At 32.5% G+C, this 14156-nt stretch overlaps 1 protein-coding gene across 1 annotated transcript in view; it reads right to left on the bottom strand.

The window, feature by feature from the left end:
- Positions 1-14156, bottom strand: part of LOC123668193 (sphingolipid delta(4)-desaturase DES1) — a 32059-nt gene that overhangs the window by 14306 nt on the left and 3597 nt on the right. The window contains exon 2 of the mRNA XM_045601983.1: positions 3605-3781. Coding sequence (XP_045457939.1) covers positions 3605-3781 — 177 coding nt within the window. The remainder of the gene's footprint in view (positions 1-3604; positions 3782-14156) is intronic.

Genomic DNA, 14156 nt, shown 5'->3' with positions numbered 1-14156 from the left:
TCTTTAGCGATAAGACCGCCTTTTGTACATTCCTTTTTTTGTTATTATTATTATTATTATTTCTTGCTTGGTTCTTTTTCTTTTATGTTACATGTATTGTTTCTGGTTGTACAATCTATATATATAAAAATCAATGCCATTTTTCGTTGTAATTTTATAACTCAAGAACGAGCTCATCTATCCAAACCAAATTTTTAGTCTTTGTTCGGACTATTTAGAAGATGGTATGTGTGAAGTTTGCACAAAATCCGTCGAGCGGTTCTTTATTTATCACATTTTTTGTAACATCATCCTTTTGTTAATGGAGATTTTTGTGTCAAATTGAAACTTTTTTTAAGATGGGGATTGTGCTGTCAAATTTAAACTTTTTTCAATGTTGACAGTATAAGCATTTTGTTATGTGATTAATGAGGTCATTTAATTTTGAACGTGCTTCGCAAAATTAAAGCAAATAGATAATTATTGCTTTGTGTTTATATTTTTAAACATTTTGTTGAGTGCATTCATACAAACGATGAGTCTTGAATTGTTCAAATGTACTATGTGCGTGTACTTTTCTCAGTTTTTTAGCGAGTCATCGGTGTTTCATATCGTTTACGGGTTTTATTTGAATTAAATTTTCAAACAACGGTAAGTTTAGAGCTGTTGAAGTGAATTACACGTATGCACGTGTGTTTCTTTACTTGAACAAACATATTATGCGCATACAGGTGTTTTATTCATTTGTAACCGATGGAAGCACGTCGATTTAAAAATGAATTATTTAATGACATTTTTATATACATTGATGTATGCAGTCATATATATTTCTATACAAAAATATACGCTCAAGTGTAAATACTGATACACCACTATTAATGTAGCAATTTGTTTTTAATTAGATTTATTCTTTTTTATATGAAGGAAAAATGCCACGGGCCAGACGAGCAAACACAGGTCGGCGAACGCGTAATGCAAATGATGTGGCATTACTAAGACGATCACAGACTGCAGATGAACGCGCACAAGCTAATGCATCGCAGCGTGAACGCAATGCACGAAATAGATCTGTTGACCCTGTATCTGTACTGAATCTTGCACGGCGATCACGAATACGTCGTGCTGTTTTGGCGGAAATAATGCGTGCTACTTTTAATTACAACAGTCAGATTGATTTTAGTATGTACGGATACATCGGAATGATAGACGCAATATGTCCACATTGTGATGCGGCTAACTTTCAAGGTGAAACGTCCGGCATGTTTTGTGCTAATGGAAAAGTGAGATTGCCAGCATTAGAAACTCCACCCCAACCATTGTATTCATTAATTTTTGGGACATCTCAAACGTCAAAGCACTTTTTGAGTCATATTCAACAATTCAAACAAATTCGGCATTTCAAATGACCTCTTTTGGTGCTACAAAAATTATTAGAGATAACTTTATGTCGACGTTTAAGGTAAATACTTCAATAGGAATGTCCCATGTTTATATCAATTTGAATCATAAAGTATTCGATAGTTTTAAAAATTAAACTAATTTAAAAAATGTTACAGATTCTGGGCCAGACGCTGATCATCAATTTTTGCAAATTTATTTTATTGGTGATGAAAATCGTGAATTAGATCAACGTTGTGCAATTGTTTTGAATACAAGACGAGAAATTATTCGTAAGCTACAAAGGTTTTTCCATCAGCAAAACGCCTTAGTTCAATTATTCAAAATTGCTCTCGATCTTATGCCATCTGATAATCACAAAATCGTAATAAGGGCCGATAGAACACCTTTAGGAGAGCATGCAAGGCGATTCAATGCACCGACAATTGACAAGGTTACAGAGTACAAGGTTGGAGAGGTGCGTTGCCATATATACTCCATCGAATGGCAAAAAAGGGGATTGCCGCACGCACATATATTGATTTACTGATCAAATCGATAACGTTATAATTGAATTTGGAGGAATCATGTTTTTCACATGGTCAACTTTATGTAGTCTGTTCCAGAGCCGTTTGTTTATTCATACTCAAAATGGAAAAACAGAAAATATTGTTTATCTAAATGTTTTGGATTAAGTTCTAAAATAGCTAGCAATTAATAAAATTTTTTTTTTGTATTATTAATAAATGAATTTGATGTAAATTTTTTATTATTATTATTTCACTTTATACGTAGCGAAGCACGTACCGGGCCGCTAGTAAAGTATATTTGTATTGTATTGTATTGATCGACGGTCTGACTACCCAGTAAAGCTAGGACGTGGTCCGACGCCGACGGTGTTTCTGTATTACTATTTATTTTCTTTATTTATTTTCAACATTTTTCTATTCTCTATTATTATATTGTAAATAATGAAAATAAAATAATATATACAATTTCAACATTTCTTTATTATTGTAATGTTACTAGCTGACTCGGCAAACGTTTTCTTGCCGCTAAACGCTATTTAAAAATAGGGGTTGCTGGTGGAAGGGTGGAAATTTAGGATTGTATGTATTTTTTAACGCCAAATCATAATAAAATAAACAATAAATAATTTATCTAAAAATTAAAAAAATATATTTAGGGGTGGACTACCCTAACATTTAGGAGGATGAAAAATAGATGTTGTTCGATTCTCAGATCTACCCAACATGCACACAAAATTTCATGACAATCAATCAAGCCGTTTCGGAAGAGTTAAACTACAAACACCGCGTCACGAGAATTATATATATTAGATTGTTAACCACGACTTTGTAAATTTATCATAATTATAATATAACATTAGGAAAATTCCATTCAGTCAAGCATGTGTACACACGTTAGGCTTATCGGATAACATGACACTCGAAATAATACACTCATAAATGTCACTCTATGAGTTTTACCTGGTGATCGACGTTTTATATGTAAGGTATCGATTTTTCAATCAGTTTCATTTTTTTTTTAAAGTGTATAAATAAAAAATAAATTAAAATTAATAAACTAAATTTGAGCAAGTCGATCTGAATTGTAATTTTTTAGTTATACCTAATAAAGTTTATTTAATTGAGTATTTTTTCGACTACCTATGGTTAATTTTCTCATATATAACTTGTCGATGTAAATTAAAATCGGTTTTTTTCTTTTGCGAGCAAACAATTATAAACCGGATATGTCAAAATCAAAGTAATTTACGGACCAAAATTATCAATATATATATATGATGATAAGCATATGGATAAGCTGATGGTAAGCAATTACCGTACCTTGCCCGTTACGTACCTTACCGCGTTGCCGACCCTATCCCCAATCCCCCCAGGAGCTCTGGTCACCTTACTCACCAACAGGAACACAATACTGCTTGAAACCAGTATTATTTAGCTGTGCTCTTCGGTAAGCTTAATTGTAATGTTATACATGGTATATTTGTAATGTTATTCAAAACATTACAAATATTAACTTCCTTGACTTTTGACTAGACACGATTTTTTTCTTCAAAAACTTTTTCTGACACACCGCATTTATCTGACAGTTTTCAAAATGACACACGGCATTAACATAGCTTCTATAGACTGGTTTTCCTGGTATTCAAATTTCAAAAATAAAATGTTATTTATGGGCCAATATTTGATATATTGGCCCATAAATTACAAATATAACTTACCTAACATAAGAGAATGGTTGATAACACCTCCAAAGCAGTATGCCAGGAGTATAACGAACGGCCAACTCATATGCTGCACTATGGGCATCGTCGCGAACTGGATCAACACCATTCCTGTCACCACCCACTTGAACATGGGGTCGAAACCGTAGAGCTTCTTTATTTCTGGATATTTTTCTGAAAACAGAATGAGAATTTTTTTTATTAAGGAATATAATTAACTTTTGGCTTAACATCTATTTTTCGAAGATGGTAAGTAATGTTTGGATAGCTGTTATTTAAAATTTCTTCGATTGTATCTGGTCGTAGACACAAAGTTTTCCTTTCTAGAACTCAAGTAATTTTGTAATAAAAAATCGATAAAAATATTCCTATTAGCTGGAGTTAAGTTTCATTTGAAATTGGAGGATTATTAGTTTTTCTTTTTTCTTTTCTTATTGTATAGTAAGTTTGGAGTATCACCATCATCATCACTTCAGCCTAAGTATGATTTTAAATTAATTCGTTAGTTTAATATAAGCTAACTGAACAACCCACTAGTCAACGCAGAGAACACTTAACAATAGGACTAAAAGTAAACTAAAACAAAATAATTAAGATATTCAAGACGGTCTTGTAGTTAGAACATGTGCATGTCGTGTGCGTGTGCATGTGGGCACGTGTGTGTACGTGTGTACACACACGTGTGTAAATTAGTTTGCGCTAAATATAGTAGGACTAAATAGCACCAATCAGAAAAGTCTTAAGACATTATCTAAAATATTTATTTTGCCATAAGGATATATACACTTAGCGAACGTCCAAAAAAAAACTAAATTTTCATAAAATTAACAAATGAATCAGAAAACAAAAAAAAACAATAGTTACATCCTCACATAAGGTACACTACAAACTTAGGTAATGTACCTAGTTTTATCCAGCAACCTTAACTAAGGTTTTTTTTTTGATATCGCAGGGTAACCCATTTACGGGTGATATAGGATGCCCGGGTAGGCATTCCTAGACCGTATGTCGGCTTCAGCACTTGGGGGTGCACTACCGACCAACCTTAACTAAGGTTGAACTTATATGGCCTATACGGCTTATATAAGTCCTTTACCACGACCTGCTCTGACTCTGTACCAAATTCATCAAAATCCGTTCAGAAGTTTAGACGTGAAAGCGTAACAGACAGACAGTTACTTACTTTTGCATTTATAATATCAGTATGAACTGTTAACCCGACTTTCATATAAGCTTATCCTCACCTATCGGTCACGTTTTTGATAATTTATCACAATAATAAAAAAATATATATCTGATATCTCCGTGATGAAATAATCGGTTAAACGGATTCATTTTATTTTCAAAACGTTTGCCAGGTGTTTCTAATCTTTTTAACGTGTTTTTCAATTCGCGATAAGGTGAATAGACATCGCGCGATTGACTTGCAATAAAAATAAGATTGATGAAAAACAGCTAGTTTTGGGAATTTTTATTGATCTCAAAAGCTTTCGACATCATTAGTCACACTTTACTATTTAGGAAACTCTCTGATATCGGTTTTTTTTTGTCACTAGGTCGGCAAACAAGCGTACGGCTCACCTGATGGTAAGCGATTACCGTAGCTTATAGACGCCTGCAACACCAGAAGCATCGCAAGTGCGTTGCCGACCCAATCTCCAATCCCCCCAGGAGGTATCACTGGCTCTGGCTGTACTACTTTAAAATCATACTTTAGGATCAGTAAATATTTTTTTCGTCTACCTTCGTATTGTATTTAATAATAATAATAAAGACTTTTATTCACCAAGCATAAAAAAAAACAAAAGATTTCTTAGTCTAATTTACAGAGATTGTATAAAAAAATGCTGGTGAAAAGGTTGTAGCCTCAGCTTATAGCTGCTTTTCAGTCCGCACCTTTACAAATGCTGCCAGCACAGGACGTACATTTAAAAACTATATATAGTAACATATATAGCAGCTATTTACTTGTCGATATAAGTGAAATCGTTTTTTTTTTTTTTTTTTCGTTTACGAGCAAACAATTAGGTATTTAGTAATTTTTTTAATAATTTTCAAGTAATTTTTGAAATAAAAAAAGTAATATTCAGATAAGTCAATGGCAGTTCCCACGTTCGCGAATCACTAAACACGTTAATTATTTTCATTAGAACTCATTCGACAACTTGCGCTAATTAACAATTGTTTCAGCTAACTAAAGTCTAGTTACACTACAAACTTTGAAAGTACTTCTCAGTTTTTACAACGTTATACGAGTAAGTCAATTAAATATATTATTGTTTTTTTTTTTTTTTTGAAGTTCTACTTCTTTTGGCGTGTTAGGGGAAAATGATGAGAGAAAAAACCGACACCCTGTAGTTAACTAGTCAAGGAAGAAGAAGTTAGCAACGCGATGTTGGCTAGTCAATGAAGTATAACTTCTTACGTGCGTATGCATATGTACACAAACTTTTTATTCCAAAGTTGGTCAACAAGCGTACGGTCCCACCCGATGGATACCGTAGATTATGGACGCCTGCAACACCAGAAGCATTGCAAGCTAGCCTTAACAAGGACTCTTAATACCTTACTCTCACAGAAACCAAACACAGCTTGTGACCAGTCTCATGTTACTGTGATCTTCTGTAAGGTCGACGTACTCCCAGTCGAACTACTTCTTTTTTCCTGGCGCGGGGGCACCAGAGGGTTATGTCAGGCTCCTACTGACTAAAAAACCGCCACGTGTGAGCAGTCGTCCGCCTGGGTGAGGCAAGATGGGGTCGCGCTAGCATTCGCCACCTCGCCCCAGAGTCGAACTACCCCTAACCTTGCCTTAATAATATTTACTGCTAGTGCCTAGTAGCCCTTCCGCATTTAAATTTTTTATGGTCTTCATTTTATCACATAAAAGCAATAAAAGAAATAATGATTACAGGACGGTCGTAGGTATATCTGTATTATATCTTGTAAATAACTATATTCACTTGAAAAAAACACGCTTCAGCCTGTAACATCCCACTGCTGGGCATAAGCCTCTTTCCTCATGTGGGAGAACGATCAGAGCTTAATCCACCACGCTGCCCCAATGCGGGTTGGCGGATATACTCCCTGCTATGAGTAACGATCGCTATCAGGTGTACATGATAACAACCGGTACCGACAGCTTAACGTGCTCTCCAAGGCACAGTGGGGAGACCCACAAGGACTAACAGCCAGACCAGAAATAAATATTCTAATTAACACAAATATCCGCCACCTCATTGTGCATTATACTTTTTTTCTTTACAATTCTGTATTAAATTACTCTATGTGGTGTACAATAAAGAATAAAGAATAAATAAATAAATAAATATCCATTGCAAGCGGGAATCGAACCCGCGACCGTCGGTATTTAGGCGCTACCGACAACGCACTCGCGCCATTACACCACAGCGGTTGTCTGTGAAAAAACACAATTATTTTGAATCACAGACAGACACTTCAATTTTATTTATATAAGAATGAATGTTTCGATGACATCACAATGCACCATCTCAGTAAGTGAGGTAATTGTTTTATTATTTACCGACTGAATAAATAGTGGTACTTAACATGTTTACAGGATAAATATTTTACTAACCAAACAGTAATACATACATACAACAAGCTATATTTAATCAATACGTATAATAAAGTTGTAACGCATCGTTATCTGTACATGGAAGATATATGACAATAAATGGTATTGGGACCTTTATTAACGTAAATAGCACCCAAAACAATGATTGTTAGAATTTTTGTCTGTTAGTCTGTGCGTTTGTGCACGGTAATCTCAGAAACGGCTCATCTGATTTAGATGTGGTTATAAAGCTCCACTTAACATTTAGTGTTTGTTTTATGTCAATCTGTTCATAAATAAAAAAGTTATACCGATTTAAAAAATCACGTTAAATAAATAAATTCCCAAAACGCGGACGAAGTCGCAGGCACAGCTAATTATATTAATAAAAATTAATCGTTAAAATAATTTTTAACAAAAAAAAACGGACTTCAAAAAGGAAACTAAAAAGTGAAAAATAAATTTACTTAATACCCAGTAATTCGTATTTTGATTTAGTTAATCAGAAATGATTAAATGAATATTTTATAATAATTATATTAATAAAAAATAATCGTTAAAAATAATTTTTAACAAAAAAAAACCGACTTCAAAAAGGAAACTAAAAAGCGAAAAATAAATTTACTTAGTACCAAGTAATTCGTATTTTGATTTAGTTAATCAGAAATGATTAAATAAATATTTTATAATTTTATAAACTGTAAGTCTGCGAAATTTCATACTCCTCCGTCCGCGCAGTTTTCGTAAAAAAGGGTAAAAAGTTTTTGCTTTACGTATTAATATTAACATATTATAGAATATATAGCGTAATATTAATTCAATATTTCTGAGGTAAATATATTTAGGGGCTTTACGAGATTTAACCGTTATCTTGTTAAATTCCTCCAAATTTAGGGATGATACTTTTGTCACATTTACGAAATATTTAAATAGTTACAACAGTCCAAATCGTCTCACTTTCAATGGGTCCTAATTTAAACTAGTTTTTACCGCTTCACAACAAGGTGTAAAATATTTATAAAATATTATTAACACATGCAAAATTACACCTTATATTCTTAAAAATAATGTTCATTATTTAAAAAAATAAGCTTACTTATCTCTGTGCACACTTTGTACAGCCTCTTTGCTAATATTACGTTAAAAATATTTTAAAGGTTTTTTTTCCATAAACAATTCCGACTAGTTTAAAGTGATATTGGGAAGAATTTCGTCCATTTTGCTCCCGAAATACGACGAACTTCTCGTAATAAAAAACATTATGACTACCTTATCCTACTAATATGATGAGGATGGGTGCTATCGTTTCACGCAAAAACTATAGCTGAAGATCCAGAGTTGTTACTAGGCTATGTTTTATGACGACAATCCCACGGGATCGGTAACTATGCGGGTGAAACCGCGATGCGCACAGCTAATATATATATAACCTCGACCTCGACCTCTAATATATATAGCTCATGAAAACTGAACAGTGGCCGCAAAATGTGTTTCTAGGCGCAACTGAAGAACAACTGGACCAACTCGGCCAATTCGTTTCTTGTTTTTATATTTTCCAATCAATAAATAACGTCTCGGGAATTTCAAGATTTTTTTTAACCGGCCGTCCTTGTGACAGACGGTCACATTTATGCGATTAGTTGTTAAAAAACAGAAAAAAAAGGTAACTAATAAACTAATGTTTTTATACTTCTCTTCCGATAGTTAATAATGTCTATGCAGTTTAATGATCCAGCTAAGTTCTCAAACCATCCTAAGTTTAAGTTTTGTTTTACTCAAGCTCTTAATTTAGTACAGCACTCTTTAGTTGTTAATTGTAAAAACTTATAAATGGCTTTTAGTTTTTTAATTGTATTTTTAATTTGTTATGTATAGCTGTAAGTTTTTCTGAATAAATAAAATAAAATAAAAATAAAATAAACTAACTTTTAGAGGTCCCCACCTCTGGGGGTCTCACAGGTGGAGATATCCCGCTCAAAATCTGGCGCGGCCCAACTGGGGAAGTACCTCGACCTTACAGAAGATCACAGCTAAATAATACTTCTTTCAAGCAGTGCTGTGTTCCTGTGTGAGCAAGGTGCTAAGCTCCTGGGGGAACTGGGGATAGGGTCGGCAACACTTGAGATGCTTCTGGTGCTGCAGACGTCTTTAAGCTACGGTAGTCACTTGCCATCAAGAGAGCCGTACGCTTGTTTGCCGATTTAGTTGTATTTAAAAAAATATATATATAATTTATAATTTCTAATACAGAATTAACTAGTAGTCTGCGACATATAAATTGAATTAAGGAAATCATGAACCATACCCTCTACCTAATTTAAATTTTTTTCGCGTTCAGCAATAGTGACTCACTCAATCAAATACAAAATGTTATTTTATTAGTGTATATAGACAAGTTTACGGGAGCGCGAAAGGGCTTTTTAAAAAAATATTACATTAATTAAACTAAAACTATTTAATTAAAAATTAATTAAAATTACAATGGACACGTCCGAACAGAATTACATGCTCTGGATTAATCACCGATTTAATTCTAATAATACTTTCTCAAGACATATGATCCCAAAGCATGAGACAACGTGAGAAATCATTTGTTATTCCTATTCCGCTGATTAAGCATTTACTTCTACTGTTCTCATGCTTTGGTCCAACATAACTCTTCCCCCCTTAAGTTCGAAACCGTCGGAAGAATTTGACTTCTGAAGGTTTCGACCCTTGCTTAAAATTTTATTCTTAACACTTTTTATAACTAAAATTAAACAAATAGTAATTAATATAAGATATAAAATTAGAGTTCCTACACTGACACTGTTAACTTTTATTATTGATTTAATTTCACTTTCACTTTCACTTGAACTTTTCATTTTTAAGGCCGCAGATAGATACTTTATGTCATCCAAATTAATTCCCTTAATATCAATCGGATCGACAGGAATAGGGATTTCCTTCTTTGGCTGAGGTAAATTAATAATAGGTGTCACCTTGTATTCAAATTTTTCCAATGTGTGTTGAAGATAATATAAATGAAGATCATTAAGTAGAATCTCGCAGCCAGGATCTATTTGAACGAGATAAGTTCCCATCATAGATGTTTTTGTTATATCGTTTCAACATTTGTAAGACATTACTTCCTTATTTCGTGAATATATTATCCAACGGGCAGAAGAAAGACGTTGTGCTTTAACTTCTTCGATATGAACTACTCGTCTATGACATTGAGTTAAGTCATTGTGAAACTGCATCAATTGTTCCATACACGTTATCGTTGAGTAAGGGATAAAATTATGTTCAGTGCATATGTACTGATTATCGCCGAACACATGTTGACACGGAGACGCGACCGGCAAGTACTTCGAACCTTTCACCATAAGGAAGGGATATTCGGGAATAATAATGAAAGTTTTGTTTTTAATTTGATCAAAAATAGGCAATGGATAAATTTTATAATAATTATACGTATTATTATCTGTAAGAGGAACTTCTATTATAAATGTTATCTGGTTTCCTTTTACATACGCCTTAACAGACAATGTTCGCTCTATTTTAATTATATTACTTTCTGTTACAGGATACAATAAACTATGATATTTTTCTATAGAAGAAAATATGTAAAACAATTCTGTAGAATTAATTATTGATTGATGTAGCACAGAAATTTTACTAAAGGCTAAGGCTGTCTCAATTTCACTGAGTGTTATATATATTGAACGGAAATTATTAATAAACGTATTATATATACTCAAAACATAAGTGGAATATATTGAGTTTTCTTCTTTTGTCACCATGTCTTTCAACATACTTTCTACGCGTTTTAAACGTTCATTAATAATTAAAGAATTGTTATATAAAATTTCTGTACTATTAATAGAATAATCCAACATTTTGGAAACCAGGGTAATTTTATTATCGATTAAATTTTGTTTGTTATATAATTTGTTAATAAGGTTATCATAGTAAAGCGCGTCTTCGTGATCTAAGTTACCAGTTATCGATTTTATAATAGAACCTACGGGATTAAGCAAACCTCTTCGAAATCTTTTTGTTGGTGCTATCTGTTTTGTCTTTTCTATAGTTATATCTTTTAAATATTCTACTTGCATTTTCATATTACTAAATTCATACATATAAGGTTTATCTATATTAATTACTCTATTAAAATCATTATACTTATTTATATTAAACTCTAAATCGACAAATATAGAACTTAAATCTAATACTTTTATAATTAACCACTTATTTTCTTGTTTATAGGCCTGACCTTGTTTGACAGGTAACAGGCCTGGGTTACCTTCAATCTTTTGAAGTTGAAGGGATTGGGTCTCCTTCATCATCGCCAGGGCGATTAAACACAACCTGTGGAGGTCGTTTTATATTTTTTAATGGAACCTTAGTTCTCCGCTTTCTAATCTTTACAGGCACTAAATTACGATTAATTATACGTTTGATACATTCTTTTATATTAATAGTACCTTTCTTAAATAAGGAAACTATTATATTTGCAAAATCTTTCCTATGTTCCTGGTGTTCAAAATATATAAAATATTTAATTTTGGGCCGGATATACTCTTTAAGGAATTGTTTTATTAATTGTAAATTATTTAAGGGTAAGAAAACTTCAAGGATTTTCTGTTTTGACCTTATTAAATCTTTAACCTGAATTTCGTTTTTAAGCCACGAAAATACTAATATCTGATTAGACTTAGTATTGATAGCTTCATGTAAAATTGGAATACTAAAAGAATCACGTTCTACATTTGAGTGGACTGTCTCAATACTAGTGCTAGAATCAGAATGATCTGGAGGTTCGATTTCAGATAAATCTCTAGGACTTGCTGATATTGTCGCCTCCGAGTCAGGTCCAGTCAAAGTTCTAGAATCGTCTGTATTACATTTTGGGAATAATTCTAACATTGTGTCTGTCTCTGTCACGTCACGTAAGTGTTCTTGGAGTTGAGATTCTCTATCATCAACATTTACTGACAAAGAAGTATTATCATCTGACTCTATTGCATTTAAGTTTATACATATGGAAAAATTTTCTTCCTGTTCATCATTATCAAAGTCACTAGAATTTCCTTCGTCAGTCAGCTCGTCTATTTGTTCTATATTGTATGTTACGTCATACATGTTGTAGTTATAATCATGAATATATGTTTTATTAATCGGGAAACTCGGTTTATTATTAGTTACCGTTCTCCTTGAAACGTCATTTAGTCCTTGTCCGTCTGTTCTAAAATTATGCTTATAACCAAATTGTGTCGGGGGTTTATAATGATTATTATTAAATGAAGGACGATACCCTAATTGTTGTACAGGACGATGTCCGTACTGAGGATTAACTCTTGGTGTTGGTATTTGTGGTTCTTTCGGAATTTCATCTTTAAATTGATAAAAATTTGGACTAAAGCCTGTAAGCATTGGCATATGTGCCTTTTGATTTCCTTGAGGTATTCCAAATTTATATTGAGGTTGTTGATTGTATGAATTAAATGGCATAGGTATATTAGGTTTAGTAGCAAAATTTAATTTTGAATTTAATAAATTTGAAAATTCGTTACGTTGATTATACTGTTCGTAAAAGTTTAATTCTTCTAAAACAATACTTAACGCAGATTCTAACGATGTCGGTGATTTTAATCTAACTATTCTAACCATATTTTCGGGTAAATTATAAAGAAAAACGTTAAGGGATGTATTATTGTAAATGACTATTTTACTTTGCCTAATATCCTCGTTTAATATTTGATTAACCTTAGATAATAAAACAGAACGCACTGATTGAATTCTATTACAAAAATCAAGGTAACTTTCTCCTGATTTTATTTTTAAATTTTCTAATTCTATTGCGATACATTCTTCGCTTCGCGGATCTCCAAAATGTTGTATTAATAAATCTTTAAATTCACTCCATGAAACAATATCCTCACGCTCACTGATAAGCGCGGCAGCGTCATCGACTAAGCGACTCGTGATACTATGCATAATATAGATATTTTGCTCCTCACTGCCTTGAAATTTATTGATTACATATTCACATTTTCTTATAAATAAGTTTAATTGACGTTTATCGCCACCAAAAAGAGGGATTAATTTTAATATTTCGTTTGGAATCAGAGTTATTTGTTCCATTTTTTTTTTTATTAATAAAAATTAAAATTATTTATAATAAAAAGTTTTATAACTAAAATTATTAATTTTACACACAAATTATGTTAATAATATTTCAATGATTTTGAATTGAAATATTAAATTAATATATTAAACAATTTATTCAAATTCTTTTTATCACAAGTATATTTTTTTATATTTAAATTAATTATCAACAAAAAAACATAAGAAAACCAGAAAACGTTATAATAGGAGAAGTCTTATCCCAAAATAACAAGAGACAGAAGGAAGGTGAAAAGTTCTACTCACCAACCGGTCACCAGCATCGCCAGCTCCTGGACTCCTCGATCACTGTCTTATTTATTTGGTTCGGGATTGTTTCTTACAGACCTTCGAAAGCCCAATTATTCGCTGATTTTGAAGACGAATTCTTAAGAACGAAGGCTGTAATTATTTTGAAACAATCCTACCGGCTGCGCCAGACAAGTTTACGGGAGCGCGAAAGGGCTTTTTAAAAAAATATTACATTAATTAAACTAAAACTATTTAATTAAAAATTAATTAAAATTACAATGGACACGTCCGAACAGAATTACATGCTCTGGATTAATCACCGATTTAATTCTAATAATACTTTCTCAAGACATATGATCCCAAAGCATGAGACAACGTGAGAAATCATTTGTTATTCCTATTCCGCTGATTAAGCATTTACTTCTACTGTTCTCATGCTTTGGTCCAACATAACTATATTGATAACAACAGACTGTAAGTATGTGGGAGGTAATTTGGAAACACGTAATACTGTTTTAACAATTTTTTTACATAGACAAGCAATACAACTTCGCTAGTGTCAAAATAGTC

The sequence above is a fragment of the Melitaea cinxia genome, chromosome 30 (genome assembly GCF_905220565.1).
Source record: "Melitaea cinxia chromosome 30, ilMelCinx1.1, whole genome shotgun sequence".
Lineage (NCBI taxonomy): Eukaryota > Metazoa > Arthropoda > Insecta > Lepidoptera > Nymphalidae > Melitaea > Melitaea cinxia.
Note: the sequence above shows the minus strand (reverse complement) of the source record. Positions and strands in the feature narration are given on the sequence as shown.